At 32.3% G+C, this 22,078-nt stretch overlaps 1 protein-coding gene across 14 annotated transcripts in view; it reads right to left on the bottom strand.

The window, feature by feature from the left end:
• The window catches only part of RALGAPA1 (Ral GTPase activating protein catalytic subunit alpha 1), a 212,644-nt gene that overhangs the window by 128,584 nt on the left and 61,982 nt on the right, over positions 1 to 22,078 (bottom strand). For 10 of the 14 annotated variants that reach the window (XM_088796874.1, XM_019750420.3, XM_019750426.3 and 7 more), the window contains exons 13-17: positions 20,881 to 21,029; positions 17,358 to 17,487; positions 14,910 to 15,147; positions 13,799 to 13,960; positions 6,327 to 6,467 (exon numbers count right to left, since the gene is read on the bottom strand). In XM_088796874.1, the coding sequence (XP_088653000.1) occupies positions 6,327 to 6,467; positions 13,799 to 13,960; positions 14,910 to 15,147; positions 17,358 to 17,487; positions 20,881 to 21,029 (820 nt within the window). The remainder of the gene's footprint in view (positions 1 to 6,326; positions 6,468 to 13,798; positions 13,961 to 14,909; positions 15,148 to 17,357; positions 17,488 to 20,880; positions 21,030 to 22,078) is intronic. The other 4 variants (XM_088796869.1, XM_088796870.1, XM_088796873.1 and 1 more) reach the window with 1 other exon arrangement.

The raw sequence follows: 22,078 nt of genomic DNA, 5'->3' as shown, positions 1-22,078 counted from the left end.
TAAAAAAAATTTTTTTGCATGTTTAGGCAACAATGGCAATGCAACTTCAAAGGAAGCAAGAATTACAGAGCGTCTGTTTCCAATTTTACTGCTGACAAAATTTAGTAAAAACTCTACATCTTTTTAAGATTAGATGTTCAATTTGTAAGTAACTCAAAGCAGTATTTACATCACTGAAATCATATGAAAAGACTGAAAAACAATAAACCAAGCTCAATTAATTCTAATTTTAGACCACTAAAATTGAATCACTAAACTATCTTTTACTCTTATCTTTCTAATATTGTTTATCTGACTCTTAAATTCTGGAAATAGACAAATGACCAATTTATCTTTCACTTTCTTATCATAAAAGATATATTGGTCATTTGTCTATTTTCAGACAAATTTCTAGCTTCATTTTTTCTTGATGTACTTTTAAAAAAATCAACACAAATTATTTCAGAAAAAAGAATCTAACTCAGAAGTATGCTAGCACCAGCAGATCACAGGTAGAAAAGCTATAAAAGATTACTATCAAATATTGATGATAAGAAATTCCTTGACTATGCAAAGGGTCTACTTGTTTAATTAGAAATGAACAATTCTCCTGGTCAGCTGGAATTTAGGAACAGGACGCAGTGTGAGAGATACCACCTTCTTTCCCTGACACTCAGAAAATAGAAAGATCAAAAATTTTGCTCTACAGAGCTCAATTCAAATAATGAAGCATTGTTAATAACACTAGTAGTCTATGTAATATGGCCTATACAGACTAGAGTCTAACAGCAACAAATTTGGCAAACAAATTAGCAGTTTGGAAAACTAATTGGAACAAAGTGGGTGTGTAAAACTTAATTTCAGTATGATAAACCCACAGTACTTGATTAGAAAATAAGAAATAGTTGCAAAGGTATAAACAAAGTCAACTGTCCACCTTGCTTATGTTCTTTTATATACCTTCTTTCATTAACGTATTATTTTTGGCAGCAAAAGCTAATTTGCTTAAGAAATATTATTGAGATTTCTGGCTTCTCTCTAATACGTTTATCAGGAAAATTAAAGACTACTAGGCTGGGCTACCAAATGTGCAGATGTACAATCCAGTGTCAGAGAAAGGACACGGAGAGTGTGCTTGCACAGACACCAGTATAACTTGTAGAGATTTAAAAAACGTTACATGCTTGTGCAACTCCCAGACTATTATATCGAAATCTCAGGCAGGAGCCTGGAAAAAAAGTTTTCAACATCACATGAGTCTGATATTAAGAATTAATGTTACTGACACAGTGCCAATACCCTTGAATTAGAGCTCAAGAAACTCTTCAAAGCTATTCAGCTATTCAAGTAATTTAGTCTATCTAGAGCTATACCATGTAGCATCACGTTCACAACAATGGAGGTAGAATGAACATCTAACCAGGAGTACTTAGAGGAAAGAGGAGGAAAATACCTTGGACAAAAATAGGGTATTTTGAAAACTGGCAGTCCGTTTTTAAAAATCTTAGTATGTCTGAAAAAAGGATGGGGGGAATTAAAGGAGTTTCCTTATACCCACATAAGAATTCAAGAGTATCAGGTAACTATCTTTCTGGAAAATTCTACTTCTAACCAAAAGCAAGCGTGATTATTTATGAGTGGTTTTATTGTCTTTTGTTTTTCTGTGTTTTTTGTGTGTGTAAAGTCATTACGGAATCCTCAAGTCTTCATTTTTGATGATATACCCAGGAGGTATTTTACAATGAGTTCAATTAAGCCTGCTCCCAGGAAGGAGAGATAAAATTGTGAAAAACAATTTTTTTTACTTTATGTATTTCACTTTCCTTATTAATTCTCTCCATACATTAAACTATTCTAAAATAAAATGTACTCAAACCTTGGAAGAAAACATAAACGAATAATTTCATTGGTTAAGGAGCTAAGACTGGTGATTTTCATTTCTAAATTTAGCACCAGTTTTAAAAATCTGTTCTTTTTCCTCTCCTCTCTCTCTCTTCCTCCCACACCTCTAACCTCCCCTTCAATGCAACTAACACCTGAAGAAGCAAATTCTAGGCCTTCAATTTGCCTCCAAGAACCACAGGGGCAATAAAAAAGAAAATCCAGTAATTCAAATTTCTACTGTGTAAGCTCGTGTAAGAATAATCCTGTCCAATTTTCATAAAGGTAGTATTTAAAATTATGACGTTTGATGTCTTCCAAATTTGTTCTCCCTGAAACCTTAATTTTGTATGTCTATATGAGGTGATCAAAACATATGGTGAATGTTTAAATTTAAAAGTTATTACCATAAAAGACACACCTATTAATCTCCCTAAAAATACTTCTCCTTGCTTCAAACACACTTATCCCATCGTTCTTGCCACTTTCTGAAGCAGTTCTGGAAGTCCTATTTCATGAGTGTCTTTAGTTTCATGGCTTTAGTTTATTTCATGGCTGCCTCGATGTCCTGAATCGATTGAAAATATTTACCTTTCATGGTCATTTTGACTTTGGGGAAGAGCCAGAAGTCGCATGGTGTCAGATCCTGGGAATGAGGACACACCATAATGTTTTTATTTGACAGAAACTGCCATATACCAGAAGCGATGTGTGACACAGAGCCTTTCCGTTGTGATCACAAAATATGGTGAATGCTGCTGCTGTGTCAACCAACGGAAAGGCAGCGATCTTTAATACAGGAAGTGGAGCATGTGACAAGTTTCAACTTGTTTGGTGCAGTCAGTTGGGTGTGAGCCACAGTTGAGAAAAGGTGTTTTAATGTGTGCCGTAAATCATCCTCCATCATGACAACGCTCCGTGTCACACAACACTTCTGGTATATGGCAATTTCTGCCAAATAAAAACATTATGATGTGTCCTCATCCACCTTATTCACCAGATCTGGCACCATGCGACTTCTGGCTCTTCCCAAAGTCAAAATGACCATGAGAGGTAAATGTTTTGAATTGATTCAGGACATTGAGGCAGCCCTAACAGTGCAACTAAAGACACTCAGGAAAGAGGACTTCCAGAACTCCCCTAGAAAGTGGCAAGAACAATGGGATAAGTGTGTTCGAAGCAAGGGGGAGTATTTTGAGGGGGGTTAATGGCAGTGTGTCTTTTACTGTAATGAATTTTTTTTAAACTTAAACATTCCATTGTATTGTTTGATCACACCTCATATGTATACCTGGCTAAGTTTTCCATGCTTAAATTAGTTCGAGAAATACTGAATTAAATATTCTTTTGACAGGACTTCTGGCAGCTTTTAATAGACTGATGTACACTATGACGCTTTAACCCTTTATACACCTATTAACATCTAGAAAGTGTTCTCAATTTACACATCAGGTTCGAAAGTGCTAAATTCACTCATACGTCAGTGCTGAGAAAAGGAGGGTTTTCGCTGCTCCTTTTTATGTTCTATGCATCTTTTAACTTCTAAGAGAAAAATTATTTTTACTCAAAATAACTAAGTCTAACTATGCTTTCATACTTTATATAGACACATGCACAAAAAAACTGGAGGTAATTATAAGTTATCAATAAGTAAACATTAGTTTGGAGGATTATGTATATTTTTTCATATACTTTTCCATAACCCATATTTCCTAAAATTAATATTATTTTGATAATCAGATATAAAGTTTGTTTTGATTTAGTATCTCACTATTATCTAAATCTTTAAATCTATATACAAGACATTTTACTCCAAATGGGGGAAATAAAAATAACAAATAAACTGCCATTTAGAAAATTCCTTTCATTTTTCATAAAAGACCTCCCGATCACATCACAAAAAGGTAATCTTTCTGAATTATGTATTTACAGCAAAGCAAGAATTCTGAATTAGGAACTTATCCTGGTTAAGAAACTACTTTAGAACATCTTAAAGAGAACCACTCACCTTATTTTAGCTTTCTAATATTTTATCACTTAATGTGCACATTTGCCAAAACAGTATTTAAGTTGCAGATAATAAATTTTGTAAAGCCCTTAAGATTCTGACAAAAATAAACTTTCCTGACAGTTTTAAGACAGTAGTAGAATATTTAATCCAAGCACACATTTCAGTTTTTCTAAACCTCATTTTACTTTTTCTAAACATGTCAAAAATGATTTGCAGTAAATGCTTTAAGTACATTTAAAAAAAACAACAACTTGAAGCTAAGTATATACCTAAGAAGTTTAAAACAAATTGGGAGTTTATCTATATCTAATTCAGTTATAAGAACTGAAACATTGTTTTGTTTGCCAGTTTAGGTAAGTAAATTATAATCTGATGTAAGCAATCAAAATCAGTGCTCCATACATAAGAAGGTACAGTGCTTCCATGGAGCACCAAAGAGACAAAACAGCCTAATTTGTTACTTGCAGATAAGCATCAAATAGTAACAAAAATGTGTTTTCTTCCCGATATTAAAATTCGTATTATTCCATTTACGTATTTTCTAATCTTACTACCTTTTGCACTGATAAATTATTCAGGTAGCCTAATTTTATTGGTGTAAACCATATTCATTCCTCACCGAAACTTATTGAGCATCCAGGTTTAGATTTGAGGTCAAATCTTCTAATTATTGTCATCAAGAAAATTGCAAAATCAACTATCAATTTCATCATAAAATTAATTAGAAATTTATTATTTCTAAATAATTGTATTTTGGGTTCAAAAATAATATTGAACACCTCTCAAAAATATCATAAAGAATATGCTGAAGTAACTTTCTCAATCAAGGTATCCTGAATTAGAAAACACAAACATATCACATCTGATAATTGAATATTTTATTTTCTCATTTTAAGAAAAGCCAATACTAGGGCAGCCGGTTGCCTCAGTTGGTTAGAGCGCAGTGCTCATAACACCAAGGTCGCCGGTTCGATTCTCACATGGGCTAGTGAGCTGCGCCCTCTACAACTAGATTGAAAACAGCGATTTGACTTGAAGCTGAGCTGCGCCCTGCACAGCTAGATTGAAAACAACTTGACTTGGACCTGATGGATCCTGGAAAAACACACTGTTCCCCAATATAAATTAAGAAAAAAAAAAAGCCAATACTAAATTTTTCATTTGCAGTATTTCCAAAGACTATCAAACAAAAAAGTGTCTGCATGTCTACACATATTTAACTCTGTATTATGTACCCCACTTGGTTTGGGAGAAATCTCTGATCTTAACTGGACTGAGGATTTTGGAAGGGACTTCACCTGAAATATCATTATTAATAAAAATGCACCTTTCCTCACATGAACCTACAGTACACTAGGAACTAAAAGGGAGATGGGTTGTTTTTAAACAAAAAATAAAAAATAAAAAAACAGCAACCTCACCAAAAGTGGCAGTGTCAGGCAAACACTCCTAAGAGAGAAAAGTACCCAAGAAGGTCCAAGTAACTTTCTTTGAGCTATTTTGCGTAGTAACTATATTCAACACAGGTTTGCTTCTGTCTAAAGAATGAGACTCTATATGATTTTAGTTATGTAAAAAAAAATTTTAAAAAGGAAATAATTAACCTGTGGTGATAGAAATTAAAAGGTGGTTGTGTGCAGGAAGGATACTGAAAGTGTCATGAGGGAATTTTGGGGGTAATGGAAACTGTTTTTGGGGGGGTAATGGTTAATAGAGGTGTGTACAGTTCTCAAAACTTACTGAACCAAAATCTATACATTTTATTATGTTAATTAAATCTTCTTAAAAAGAAGACCATCCCTGTACTGGGATCAAGAACCTGAGGCAGGACTGGAAAGTTGAGCAGGTTTTGAGGTTCTTTAGAAATTGAGGTTCCACAGAATGGTTTCTTTACACGTGGTTTAAATATGAGTGAGTTCTTAGAATTCTATATACTATTATAATCTAATATAAACACAAAAGATTTATTCCAAAGCAACTCTTAGATTATGTACTTTTCTTGATTATTAACTCCACCTGCTTTGTTCCACTACTACAGATGATGGAGAACACATGATTTACCACATTGCTGGGCAAAACAATGGGAAATTAAAAGTCAAGGCTCTGATTGTTGTCTTCTAAGTCATCTTTTGTGAGACATCTATAATAGTATAAATTTATACTACTACTTCTTTTACTCATCTGAGAAGGAAATAAAATCGAACAACAGAGAAAAATATTGGCCATTTACAACCAAAAATATCAGACATTGGCACAGCACTAAACTCAGCACTTCCAGAATGAACTGCAAGGATAGCATTAGAGTTCAAATAACTCAAAATGTTGATTTCTCAACGAATTTCCCACACCTCCCCCAAAGAAATTAACTTTGAAGAGCTTATTTGATTAAGCAAAATTTGAAAGCAGGATTAAAAAGTGAAAAAGGTGGTGCAGAAATTAGCAGAGGTGGCACTACCTGAAAGCTCATCAGAAAGGGGAGTGAGAACAATATCAGGCAAGAAGGGTTTGGAAGTATGGATCAGAACAGGAGCACTTTTAGCACTGCGTATATAGGCCGATGGCAGAGCACATTCACCAATGGATCGGCTTCTCATGGCTTTAAAAAAAGGAAAAGAAAGAAGTGGGGAAGGAAAAAAGAAGAGTGACTATAATGAAAGGCTTGTGTCACAGAAAAAGCAGCAACAGAGAAAACTAAAAGATACAAAGGAAGGAAATTTCAAATTAAAACATTTCAGCACGGCAAATACTGGCAAGCTGTAAGAAAAGAAATCAGAGAACACACATGACATTTTGTATGTAAATTTTTTGGTGTAAAGCAGGAAAATGCTTTTTATTATTAGCAGTTACAATGGTATAGCATTAAAAAACAGCAGACACTTTTATTAGCCCTATGTTTTCAAAACCAAAGGTTGAAAAGTTCATTGAACAGAAACATTGAAAAGAACTCAGTATTATGAGTTCAAAGAAATTCTTGGTACCACATTTGGGCATTTCTCTTAGCCATTCTGAGTCAATTCTGAGCCACTTGTCTTAGTGAAGCTGAATTCCAAGAACAAATCGTTCCTATTTTCATACTCTTCCCTAATAAAGTTTCAATGTCACTTACAGGTCCATTTTAAGAAAATTTTATGTAGTTCATAATCTAAAGAACTAAATTTTGTGGTATTTGTTCCTGGTAGAAAAATGCTTAATCAAATCAGTACCTCTTATTTATATGAAAGTTAATAGCATAATTTTTTAAATTAAGTAGAAATATTTACAGACTATAGAATTTGCAATTAGTATAAAGGAAAATAAACACGTGTGCTTATTCATATGCATATTACATAAAAATTTAAGAGATTAAGTTTTAAAGGCAAAAACTTTTTAAAATTGTACTTGTAGTTGTATTTGGTCATGTCTTAAAAGGACAGTCACCAGTTCACAAAATTAAAGACAAATTTTAATGCACTTAGAAATAAATTAATCAAGTTTATACTTCCTGAACATTTTTTTAACTTAACATTTAGTTTTGGAATTCTTGAATAGTTATGTGTACAGTTATTGTATGGATAAAGGACTTTTAAAAAATTGCATAATACAAAGTATAATAATGATGTTGGTAAAAAAAAAAGAAATCTGAATGTTAACATCAATTCAAAATCTTGGGTTTTCCTGATTATCAGAAATATTTGGTTCCCTGATGCCTAAATTCCTTAGCCTATCACACAAGGCCTTTGTGAGTTGGCTGCAATAACCACTGAAACTTCATCACCTCCAATTTGTTCTCCCAGTGCTGCTGCCACACAGAATTTTACACTGTTCTCTGAAAATTTCACGTTCTTTCACAACAGTATGGCTTTGTGAGTTCATAATATACTTGGTCTTTTCTTCCTGACACTCCATACTCAAAATGTCATCTCATCTGTGAATCTTTTCTGACTTTCTCACATACTTACTAGCAATATAGCAAAGAACAAAACAAACAAGAATTCCTGTTTTTACAAAGCTTACAATCTAATTTTAGTGGATTGTTATGTTTTCTATGTTAGCCTCCCAACTTTTTATATTCCTAGTGCTTGGCACATATGAGCTCGATAAATCATTACTGAACGAGTATCTGTATTTGGGCAGCCCAGCATAATCATTTCAAAAACAAAAATCACAATTGTGAATATATAGAGGAGAAAACCAGAAAAAGTATTAACCAAAAACTGTATGTCATAGAGTTTATAACTGGAAAGGATAATTACAGATTTTTTTCAAAAAATTTTAACGTTGGCAAAATAAAGGATTCTTTAGGAGCAGCTTTTAGGTAAATGTTATGTGCAGCAAAACACGCAAGGCTGGAATACATTAAGACAATGACAACCTCTCTTCAGTATATGGCTTGCTATGTAATGTGGTAAAGATAACTGTATTTTAAAATGGAACCCACATACAAAATGTTAGAACCTTGCCCTACTTGTGTTTTCCTGCTAGCTCCTTCTTGTGAAAGTGAACAATTCTATAATCCAATTTGAAATAGAAGTTATGTTGATTTCAAGATAATCACTCAGTAACACTTGTTAGAGCAAAGATACACACAGGCAAAACTTGAAGTGCTACTTATTAGTAACATACCATCTACAGTTATAATCAGATATGATTTTTAGAGATATTTCTTTTAAAACTAAATTGAGTCAAATTTTCGATTCCATAAATGAATTACAAGCTTTTTTCTAATTTTTCCTTTGGGTTAGATAATTCCTTGGAGTAGTAATTCCTTCTGTTCCTTCTTTCCCACCATCAACTTGAAGGAAGAAATTGGGCATGTCCCCTGGAACTTCTTCCAAAATTGCATTGGTGTAAGTTAGTGTTATAACCTGGAATGAATTCTTCAAAAATGACCCCTCCATCTGTTACCATACTTCAGGTCTTTATGCATACCTGCAAATCTGTCAAGTACCTCACAGCTGTGCAACTCACACTATAGAAAATAACTTATAATGAATTAGCTACTGGGATTTTTTGAGATGTACTAATCTAAAGCTTAGGTCAGAGAATCTCTGTAAAGCCACTATCATTTCTATTGCTACATATATTCCTAAACCACATGCATCAGTGATCTTAAATCTGCAATATGCTTTATGTAGATGGCAGAGCAGTATGGAAAACATAACATCCAAATTTTCAAACCTATAAGCATGCCAATTTTTGAAGGCTTCTTGTTTTGACCCCTCTCAAAAAAATGAATAAAAAAGAAAAACAGATGCATTCCACATAAATTCATTTTGGCCAATAAAACAGACACACTGTATCAAAACCTGTAACCTTCACTCCAGAGTTCGCATGCAGCATAAAAAATTCATGGATAGCAAATGCGATGGATCACTAAAAACACACAAACATACAAAATAAACAGGAGGAGGGCAACTCTGGCCTTTTCTCATTTCCAAAATGCTATACCTATTTCTCCATTTACAACTAAGTAAAAATCACACATGTATACAAGTGTGTCCATTGGCGGAAAGAGCTTTGTAAGTCCTCAAATTTAGGCCCAATATTATAATAAACATAAACTAAGAGGAAAATCTGAAGAAAAAAACAGTAATGTATTTCTTCCAAATGTTGAATACCAGGTCCTAAATCATAACTGCAAACCAGTTACATTGCTTCTCATGAGTATATTCTAAAATAAGCCCTAAATTCACTGCATTTCTCTTAATATTTCTTGACATAAGTAAAACCTTAGCTATGCTGTCCAAAATAATTTTTTCATTACATTTCAAACTCAATATTAATAACAGAAAATTTCTTACTAAGGCCATTCTGGGTAATCTGAGGGTTAAAGGATTATGCAATGCAATGTTCAATATTTTTTTAAATGAATATTTTTTTAAGTGAAAAAGAAATTCTCTTAGCAGAATTCCTATCTGAAAATTCTAAAAAACAACCAATAAAACAAGTCTTTGAATATAACAAAATTATTATTTCGCAAATTTCACCATAGACTATATTAACGTCCTCATGAATTATAAGGACATCAGACACTTACATCAGTTTAGACTACTAGCATAAACAAAGCTGTTTTTAAGTTAAATTAGTCTTAAAAAGTTATATATTCTATCACTCAATCGGATAATTCAGTCATGGTAAAGAATATGATAGTTTTAATGAGAAGAATTAGGTTTGTTTTTAAAGGAAATACTGGATTAAAGAGAAATGTAAATTAAAGTCAGAAATATAATTGTGATTTGTTTTTCCCAATGCAAGTCATGAAATTAAGAAATGGAGAATACAAACTTTAAAAAAAATTTTTTTGCAGGTAAAGCTGTGCTTATTTCAAATGTCTAAATTATTTTCTGTTCCTCTTGAATATATATATATATATATATATATATATATATATATATATATATATTAAAATTAATGCACTTTCATTTTTTAAAACAAATTTTAGGTTTATAGAAGAATTGAGTGCCAAGTACAAAGAGTTCCAATATGTCCCCGTCTCCCCAACCCCAATTTCCCCAAATATTAACACCTTGCATTAGTGTGATATATTCTTACAATTGATGAGCCAATACTGCTAGTGTAATTAAGAAAACTCCGTAGTTTATATTAGGGCTCACTCTCCGCATTGTACATTCTGAGTTTTTGACAAGCGTGTTATGACATGTATGCACAACAATGCCATGTATGACATATCGAGTAGCTTCACTACTCTGAAGTCCCTCTATGCTCCACCTAGTCACCCTCCTCCTTACCCTGCTCCCCACCCTCCACTTCCTGGCAACCAGTGACCTTTTTAGTCTTAGTTTTCCCTTTTCCAGAACGTCATATAGTTGAAATTATACTTATGTAGCCCTTTCAGATTGGCTTCTTTCATTTTTCAATATGCATTTGGGGCTCCTCTGTATTTTTTCATGGCCCAATAGCTCATGTCCTCTTATCACTGAATTATACTCCATATGCGGATGTACACAGTTTGTTAATCCACTTACCTACTGAAGAACATCTTGGTTGCTTCCAAGTTTGGGCAATTATGAGTAAAGCTGCTATAAATATTTGTGTACAGGACAGTTGGATCCTTCGGTAAGACTATGTTTAGTTTTTCATTTTTTTTAGAAACTACCAAACAGTCTACAAAGTGGATGTACCATTGTGCATTCCCATCAGCAATGGGAGTTACTGATATTCCACAACCCTATCTGCATTTGGTGGTGTCAGTATTTTGGATTTTAACCATTCTAACTGGTGTGTAGTGGTCCTCATTGTTTTAAGGGCAACTTAATTTTGAATCCTACAGATTAAACCTACAGATATACCTGTATATAAGTATAAACTATAGAAACATACATAACTTTATTGTCATTTTTAATAGCACAAAATTAGAAATAAACTAAATATCCATCTTCAAGATACAGGTTAAATAATGGTACTTCCGTGTAATGAAACCTGATACAAGAAGTTCAACATTTTCTGATATGCAATAATCTTTAAGATATATCCTTATAACTTGATTTCACCCGCTAGCACTCTCTTCCATACTCCACACTTCACCACTCTGGCCTCCTTATGCTTCCTCAAATACCCAGCCACACTCCTGCTCCACTGCTTTTATATTTTTTCTTCTGCCTAGAACACTCTTCCTCTAAATATCTGCTCTCACTTTATTCAGGTCTCTGATCTTAAATCACATGATTACACAGGCTTTCATTGACATAGATAAAACAGTCCCATTTCCTCATCCTATACTCTCTTGTCCCTTACTTACCCTGATTTACTTTTCTTTATAGCACTTACCACTTCCTGGCATGTTTACTGGCTTATCTGGTTTATTATATGTCGCCCCAACACTAAAATTGTCAGCTTCAGTGGAATTTATTGCTTTGCTCCTACCTGTAGCCTCAATGCTTAGAATAATGCTTCCACAGTTGAGTACTTAAAAAATAATTTTTTTCATTTCAATGTCTAAAAAGCTATAGTTCACAACAATGTATACATATTATGCTATATGTCTGTATATGCATAAAGTATCTTTAGAAGCATGCTCAGGAAACTGGTAACAGGGGTTGTCTCTAATGAGGTGAACTGGAAAGGGTGGGGAGTAGTGATGAGGGAAAGACTTACTAAAATGTACGTATCTTATCATAGTTCGAATTTTAAACTAAATTCACTTAAAACATAAAATATTAATTTTAAAAATTTAAGAAAATATATGTCCAAAGAATATCCTAATTTAATCTGCTGCTGCTTTTAGTATTTTCTACCTTTATGCAGACACCCTTCTCAACAAAATTTTTAATACTTTAACTTTTTATTTGATAGGTTTGTTCAATAAACAAGCTAGATAGGTTGTTTTAACAGGTACCAAAGTCAGGTATTAAGATGAATATTTTACTCATTATATGCTTTTGAAAAATTAGAAATATGTCAACATGTTAACAATCATTACTTATTAGTTAGCTAATGGGTCTTTATGATTCCTTAAACTTTACTTTCCACATTAAGCATAAATTACTTCTATAAAAGGAAAAAAACATTTTATATATATATATATATATATATATATATATATATATATATGGAACTTTAAAAAAAGATTCAAGTTTTAATTAAGTAAAACTAAGTAAAATTTTAAACTTAAAAGACAATTCCTTCCTAACCAATACACAAATATTTTCTGTAAATGTGATAATAATATAAAACAAAGAAAGCCATTTCAGATGTAATCAATATCTAACCAAGAATTTCAAAAAATGGTTCTATATCAAAATTTCTAAGTATTATATTAATTTTAATCTATCAATATCCTTTTTCCTTGTATCATTTCTTATTCTTCCTGCTTGAGGTCAATATAAGTCTGTGCTTATTTTACTGGCAGAAAATAATTGCGAAAACATAATTATTCTGAAGGATTTAAAACTAACCACGATTTTAAGACTTTTAAAATCTTTAATTTCCCTATTCTCTTTCTATCTTTGTTTCTTCCTTTAGAATGTAATCCTTAACACTGTAGAACCCATCATTTTATAGATGACATATCCTTACAACAGCGGTTTTAAATTTCTTTAAAGTTAATGCTTGCACTGATTACCATTAAATACAGGTACATTCCCACAGGAAATTCTCCTTCCATAGAATCAGACTTTAAAGTCTAAAGTAACCTGAAGGAATTTTGTTTCAGGCATATGAGATATTATTATTCCCATTATACAGATGAAGTAAATAAAGCCTAGGGAAGTTCAGTAAATTGTTCAAGGTTATCTAGCTATTTAGTAACGAAAGAGAGTGAAAAAAGAGACTAGGACAAAGCTCTCTGGCTTTTCATTATAGCACTCTGTCTACTACAATTCAGACCAAGTTATAAATCTGAGAGGAAAAGGAGTAAGATGGTAGCTAAGTCCACAGTATGCTGAATGTTCCTACATCCAGAAATTCGTCCCTTCATTGTTCCTTTGTTGCTATTCCCAAGATTATACAAATTTCTTTCATGTATGTTAAAAGCAGCAAGGAACCTAGCAATAGACTCCACCTTGGCCTCAGCTGTCTTTGGAGATGATCTAAGTATGTAATTGTAGCACTGAAAATCAGCTGCCCTAATTCTCCATATTTGTGAGTATATTCACTTAGAAACTATACCAGTTAATGCATGAGTTCTGGAAAGTGAATCAGAGTTCTATTTCTTCAATTCTGTAAAATAACAGTTTAAAATTATTGATATCTACAGTGAAATAAACTACATAAAAACAATAATGTAAGATAAATCTTAAGAGCATAAAGGAATAACACAGCATGCCACTGGACACTGAGTACTACTGAAAAAAATGTTTCGCTATAGAAGTGTTTCACTTAACAACAAAAGTCAACTGATAAAAAAAAAATCTGTACTTTCATACATTGTTACTAAAGACTATAAATGGATTGCCCTGGATGATTCTCATGATTTTATACAGTACATACCAACAGTTTTTTGCCGCACTATACTCCTTGCCTTTTCAGTTCCTGGGGAACCAGTGGTTGTTGCACTTCTCTGTCTCATTGGGGCCTGGCCAGGCTGATCACGACTCCATCCTCTAGAAAACGACTTGTCAACTGAAACTTTCTGAAATTCATGTCCAACTCCTAAAAATGTAGATTTGCAATGTTAGTATACTATCACCTGATGAATAATCTCTTCAAATTATGTGTCACCTTGTCTCGGAGTCTTAGATTTACTCATAAAGTAACAAAATAAAATGCTGTGTACTGCTTCATTAAACTTCATTTTATGTAAAAATCATATTACTAAACAGATGCAGAATTGTTAAGATACACTGCAACAATAAACTATTATATAAATCCTTTGCCACCTACTTGATTCGTAATAGAAATGAAACATTTGGACAAGCAAAAAAGATAGGAAATAAGCTAACCAAAAGCCATCCTCTGGTTGAAATTACTAAATCTCTACTTGTCAATACGTCATTTAAGAAATAAATAATCCAGGAAAAAGTAGGCTGGTCACAAACTTACGATCCTGGACTATTGTTAAGTATGAAATGTGACTCAGATCTGATCTCTAGGTAGCAACTAACTATTAAGAATGAAAAGTACTAACAAAGCAAGGATCATAAAAACATGTATTAATCATATAATCTCTACTCCTTTTTAACATTAGATACACAGTCCACATCTAATGTTTGCTTTTAGTTAAAACTAAGAAAATGTTTTCAAAATAATTTTCAAATAACTCTTTTTAAATAGAGTAACAAAAACACTGTCTTAAGTTCTGACAAAAAAATTGTGTATGATGAAAAAGTGTTTTATAAGTTTCCATATTTAAGATTCTGAATTATTTATTTAACTTTAACTAGATATGTACACAACATTTCATCTCTCCTCAAAATTACTACTGATTTTAATGTTCTTCAAAAAAAACTGCAAGGTACCTACATGTTTTATTGTCAAAATTTTTTTAACCCTCAGGGTAAATGGAGAGAATATTAAGAGAAAACATGACTTTTATCCTCACCTCTGTTCCCAGACCAACTTACTTAAATTTATATGAAGAATCTCTGTGAACGACTCTTACCTTTTCCTTTGTGCTTTTTTTGCTTCTGTTCACTCAGCTTATCCAAAGGTAAGTCACTGAGATCCAAACTATATAAATTTCTAGCTAAAACTTTCGTTAGTGTCTCCATAGTCAGTGACCACTCGGTGGCTAACTCTTCCCAATAAGTCAACGATGACAAGACTGAGAGTAACTCATCCCAGAGTTCTCGGGAAATGTACACATTTAGATTTGCTTTGATCCAGGCAACTATAAGAGTCTACAAAGATAAATAATAAGAAATAATAATGAAATATGTTCAAAATCAGATATTCAATTATTTAAAAATTATGTAAGAACAAGCAGAATAATATCCATGACTTTTTCTTGGTCAAATACTATAAAAGTAATTCATGCAATTATTAGTATCTACTATAAATTTCATTTCAACAACTGCCAAGTCTCAATATTCTAGCAATTAAGACAAGGTACCAAAACTAACAAGAAATCTACCTAAAGTTGTAACTATCCTTCATGCTCTATTGCATTAATGTTAAATAAAATGCTCTTTAAAAAGAGATAAAAGTCTCCACAATATGAACCACTGAAATTATTGAGTAGTAAACGGTTACTGAACTAAAAAAACAAAACTTACATTCTCAAATTAAAGATGGAAATCACTAACTATATAATTTGAATATTCTAAAAAAACAAATTAGCTAGTTCTGTACTTAATGAAATGTGTTTTTGAAAAATTATATGTAAACTGAAGGATAAAATTAAATTTCATGTTAAAGACACCAGAGGAAATAAAGGTGTTCTGTAATTAATCCAATCACAGAATAAAAAATTTATTCATAAAAAGATTAAAAACTACTGAACATGTACCCACCAATTGAAGAAATAAGTCAGAAAATAAAGGGTTTTTCAAAAGCTGAACTCTATAAATTTTACTAAGGAATTCACATAAATTTACCATATTTTGCCATGTATAATGATCACTTCTTTGCCCAAATTTGTGAGGGAAAAATAAGAATGCATTTTCCTTGGTTGTACTAATTCAGTATCTATATAAATATTTTAAATTCTTTTATTTATGTTTATGAGTTAAAATTGTTAACTCTAGAACTCAATAACTATATCTATTACAAAATAATACCCTGGAATACGATAATTGGTTTTGTTGAACTTATGACGAACTTGCAACAATGAAGAATTCTTGGCCTTCTCTGATGCATAAATATCGTATATTTGTTACTGGTACATAAAATTTCTTGTATCTTGTACCTGTTCTTGTGTTTTGTAATTATTTGTTACATTAAATTTCTTGCATCATAATATGTTAAAAAATAAATGCTAACATTCCTTTATAATACAAAAAACAATACCTAAATGTAAACAAAAATTTGAATTAAAAAATTAAAACAAAAGTTTTACTCCCTGAAAGTTTGGGCCAAAAACATGTGTATTATACACAGGAGTGCATCATACACGGCAAAATACGGTATACATCAAATATAAAGGTGAAAATGAGTGGTTTACAGGATAGAACACTAGTGACCCTCCATTCTGCCTTTAAACATTCAGACTACAAAAAAGTTATTCCACATAGCAAGGTAAAATTTTGTCTTCCTGTAGCTCCCACCATTGGGAGCTAACTAACCTTCTAACAATGGGTAAATTTTAAAAAGGAAAAAAGCTAATGAAGTCAAGAGGAGTTTAATGAATGTAGCTGGTTACAAAGGATTAATCACTACCAGCACAGAATTTTAGGTAAATTAGCATATCTGAAAAAAAATTAATTTGACTGGTTATACTTATAGCCAAATATTAGATCTGAGATAGCTCTTATCTTTGACATTAAGAACTATTTTCCATGTATTTGTATTTAATGTGGCATCTTAAGAAAATATTTTGCTGTCTATTATCCAAAGAATCTACAATACATTTAAAGTCAGTACTCTATCCTCAGGTTGGAAAACAGGGTTATATATTCCTATATAAACAAACCACCACCGATATTTCAAATAAAGAAGGGAAGGGAATAAAGTCTTATGGAACAGCATGATAAGTAAAAATCTTAATTGTTTACTACTTTGTCATTATGATGAAACAACTTAAAACGAAGTCTTGTTTTTCTAACAATACCAGAGAATTGGAAACTCACAAAGCAAAAAAAAATCAGGCCATTACTCATGAAGCCTTCTGGCAGCTTTTCGCAATCATACATAAGTATGACACACAAGACATAAAAGTAAATATCATCAGCCTGTTTCAACATTTTTTTCACAGACCTGATATTACATAAGGCAAATAGCCTATTTAGATACGAACTTTAAATTTAGTTGTATACAAGATCCTTTAATATAAAATGATCTCTGATAAGCTTTTTCCCCCAGGTAACAAGTGCAAAGCTCAATGAATCTTAAAAAAATACATATCTATCCATCTATTTAACTATCTGTCTATTTATTCATTTATTTTTATTGCCTGGAAAAGTGGTCCTGCAAGTCGACCTGCCAAGGTCGTATTTTTTTTCCCCTGGAACTGTAGAAAAGCTTGTGATGGCATCTTCAGTACAGACTCCGTGACTCTGAGCAACACAAGCAGCATCTGTTCCCTTAAAGTAAAAAAATTAATTAATGTTTCCTTCTTGCATGTTTGCTTTTGGTTAATAGGTAACTTTCAAATTAATATTTGTTATAAAAATGGTTATTATCTTTCAATAACTCAAATATAAAATCTTTCAAATTTTTAGAATTCTTTGGATATTAAAATTTTAAATTCCAATAAATCTACTTTATTTTAAAACCATTTATCAGCCACAATACCCTCTTATCAAATAAAAATTTATGCGAAAGCTGATGAATTGGGGTGAAAATGTAAGGACTGCGCCCATCTCCCCACACCACAAATCAAATAGTAACCTTAGGGAGCTGTTAGAAGAACACTCATCTATCTATATAACGTAGTTCTATCTTGACGCATCTACAAGGTGTGATCAAAAAATACTGTGAATGTTTAACTAAAAAAACTTACTACAGTAAAAGACATATTGCCATTAATCCCCCTCAAAATACTCCCTCCATCTTCGAACACACTTATCCCATCGTTCTTGCCACTTTCTAATGCAGTTCTGTAAGTCCTATTTCGTGAGTGTCTTTAGTTGCGCTGTTGTGGCTGCCTCAACATCTTGAATCAATTCAAAACGTTTACTTTTCATGGTGATTTTGACTTTGGGAAGAGCCAGAAGTCACATGGTGAAAGATCATGGTCACTGCAGCATCACCATAAACTAATTTTAACATTTCGTGTTTTTCTTTAGCACTTGTTTGCAGTTTGAAACTAAATTTCATGCGTTGTTCGTGATCCATGATTTACAGCACTATTTAATAAACACCTTCTCTCACCCATAGCTCACACCTGACTGACTGCACCGAACAAGTTGAAACTTGTCACACACTGTTACTAAGGTTCAAAGCACCACTTCCCCTATTGAAGATTCCTGCCATTCTGTTGGATGGCACTCGGCGGCAGCATTCACCGCATTTGCTGATCACACCTCGTACCTTGATCCATCTTTACAACATGGAGAACAACCACATATCTAGAATTGTACCGGGTTCAATTTCAAAAACTACATAATTGAAGATTAATATTAATAGATCACAATAAGCCTGATGAGCAATCAAGGCCAATCAGGCTACTGACTCTTTCCATCCTTTTTAGTTTGGTCATTTTTTTAACCTTTATTCTCTTTGGGTACTGCAAGTCAAGCCAAATCTGTATTATTTTTACCTTGCCTCTTTTTCCTAGATGCTTATTATTAAGACCATAAAACTATTGTATTTGCACTTAACAATTCAATCATATGGGGAAAAAGGGACTGACAAGGAGATTTCAGTTGGGTTTATAGCCAAGCTAACAGCTCAAGCCCCTATCACAGGCCCCTCCTGTTTGTCGACCCATTCCAGGCATAGCAATACATGGAACAATCCATGTGAGAAACATGGCAGAGGCAGCAACAGATCTCATATCTAGATGTCATGGTTTTTCTGAGAAGAGCAGAACCAAATAGAAAAGTATCACACAATGAAAAACATCCTGAATTTATTAAATGCATGCACTCATTCATAAAATAAAAATCAAAGTTGCCACATTTGTAATCCTAGGCTTCTAGCTTAGCTATATGAAATGAAAAACTAGTTGAAATCAACAACACATGCAATCAAGTACAGATTTCCAAATAAATCTTATCTGATTTGCGGTCAAACGAAAACTCAATCACATATCAGATAAATCTTTCACTTTAATAATAATTATTATATTATTAATAATTAGTAATTATTGTATTATTATTAATACAATAATAATGATTTTAATTCATAGTCTTGTAAACGCAATGAAAATATGTAGGTAACCTCTCATCATGCTATGACTTCAAGGGAATATATAAAAATTAAGAAAAATATTCTAAAATTGTGTTCCACATAGTAAGTCTCTCACTTTAATCTGGCTCAAAAGCATTGATTCAAAGTATATACAAAAAGAAAAAAGGAGGGAGGACTAACAAAAGAATGATCCAAAGTAGTATAGCTACAGGCTAATTATAACTAGGGCTCTGAAGTCAGAAGGACCATAGTTCAACTCTCAGCTGTGTGAACAAGGACAAGTTATCTAATCTCTTTATATCTAAGAATCACCATGTAAAATAGAGATATTATAGCACCCTCACACAGTGCTACAAAGATTGTGAAAGAAAATGAATGTAAAGTGCTTAAAATGATACCTGGCACAGAAAAGTGTTCCAAATAAGTTAATAACAATAACTACTTCTAGATGTAACTATATTAATACTGTGAATAATTTTCTCAAAATAAAGCCATTTTTTCCCCATGCTCTTTCATCAAGTACTTCCACTTTTTAAGTCAAAGGAGAAAAATTCTGTATGTATAAGGATGTTCATTGTCCTCCCCTCCTCCAAAAACAAAATGAAATAACTACATATCCATCAATAGATAACTGGTTAGACAATTGTGGTACATACATATGGCACAAAACTATATAACTGTGTGTGTGGTTTGGTGAGTGAGCTTTTGGGCAACTTTTATTTTCTTTTTAAAACTTTTCTTTGTTTGAATTTTATAATGAACATGTATCATTTTTCGAAAAACTAAAGAACAGCTCTTCTCATCTCCCCAAAAGGCCTATTTTTCCATTCAACTAAACAAAAATGTATAATGTACCAATACTATATAAGGTACTATGCTAAGAAATATAGGAAATATGGAAACAAGACAACCAGTATATACCTTTTAGGGCCTATCAGTTCAGTGAGATAAACAGACATTTATACAAGTAATTTAGGGATTAAGACAATTTTGGTAAGAACTATAACAGAGATACAGACACAGAATTAAAAGAAATGAGGGGGAAAAATATAAGGGTATGTGGAAAAGGGAAGGTGGAATGTAAGGATGGTTATGGTGACAATAAGAAAAGATGGAAGGCATTAGACATTGTAAAGAAAAGTTCACATTGTGCTCAGGAAAGAGCAATTTGATAAAACTGGGAGGCAGATTCCCATCCTGCAGGGTGGAGGTCAGGCTTGAGGAAGGGCTGGAAAGTAGGCAGGGACCTGACTGTACATGACCTTGAGTGTCAGGTTGAGTAATTAGGCATTCATACATTCAATTCATTCATACATGCATAAATTCATTCATTCATACATACATCCATGCATTCATTCCTAGGGACACGGGAGGCCATTACATGTCCACTTTAGAAAGATAACCCAAGGGGTCTTGTGGAAGTTTCATCAAAGACGTTGAGATAAAGTGAAGGAGAGACTATAGTTGTCATTATGATTATGATATAAATTATATTTATTCATCTACTCAATAATAGAAGTCTCTACAATGTTGTAACAAGCTCGGTTCATAGACACTAATCCTCTAAAAACGACTATATTCATACACACAATATAAAAAACATAAAGAATAAATATTTTTACCAAGTCTTTTTGTTCATTGATACTTGCACAACCATGAACCGATAAATGTTAAGAATGCGTTTACACATATCTGTGTGCTCGTCCAGAAGACTTTTTATTTCATTTGCAGGTTCAAGAAGAAATATATTTGATGAGTTTATAATAAACACCTAAGACAAAAGAAATCATTAGCCATTCATTACAGCATTTCAACAGCAAATTTTTTATTCAAAGAACAAAACCTCTTAGATGCTGACAACTGAGTGATCTATAACAAACTTAAAAACATAAGACTGTAGGTTAATTCTAATTCTGCTTCTACCACCAGCTTGATATCTGAAATTTAAACTCATTAAATCTGTGTATTTTTATGTTTATCTAGACAAATATTAAATTATTTGTCACTCCCCAAAAACAAACCAAGTGAAAAACAGCATTTTTTTAAAAATTGAGAACTTTAATAACCCTATCATTGTCATAAAATGAAAAGAATAAAACATATAGTTTAGAATAAAAATATCTAAATCAAGAATTTTCTGAATGAGTTGTACAAAGCTGTCTATCCTCTTTTTACATGTTTATTGGCTATGTATATATACCTGTTTTAGTAATAAGACTGCGTAAACAGATTGCATATTATAGTACTACTAACGAGGATCTATCAATATGTATCTTTAATTAAATTCATTATAATCACATAATTAATTGTATTTTGTTATTGAAGACAAATTATTATAATGACAACAGGTCTGTGCAAAGGCCTTTAAGACACTTTGAAGAGAACTTTATGTCAATTGTAAACCTAGGACATTTATATCTTCTATACCCATAATTCTGATTTAAATCCCCTGGATAAGCTATTAACACAATATAGTTGTAAAATCATATGAGCAGACTATTAAGTTAACTGTAAAATAATTAAAATAGAACAACAGCTGACTCTGTAAGCCTAGCAACAGTGACCATGAAAAGCAAGAGAGAGGCACAAACATAGAAATAAGGACATAACTATATATCCAGTACAGAATATTAAAATAGTTCAGTGGATAACTTTATGCTAATAACTGAAAATTTAATAAAATAAGTTATTTTGTAGACAAAACAGAAATTGCCAAAACCGATTCAAGTAGAAATAGGAAAGATGCATACATTAATTCCACAAAAGAAAGTGAACTGGTAATCAAGGTATCTGATCCATCCCTGAACACCAGGCCTAGAC

Source organism: Rhinolophus sinicus, chromosome 3, assembly GCF_057876585.1.
Source record: "Rhinolophus sinicus isolate RSI-liver-muscle chromosome 3, RSI-T2T, whole genome shotgun sequence".
Taxonomy (NCBI): Eukaryota; Metazoa; Chordata; class Mammalia; order Chiroptera; family Rhinolophidae; genus Rhinolophus; species Rhinolophus sinicus.
The sequence above is the reverse complement of the archived record's forward strand: the minus strand, read 5'-3'. Positions and strand labels throughout refer to the sequence as shown.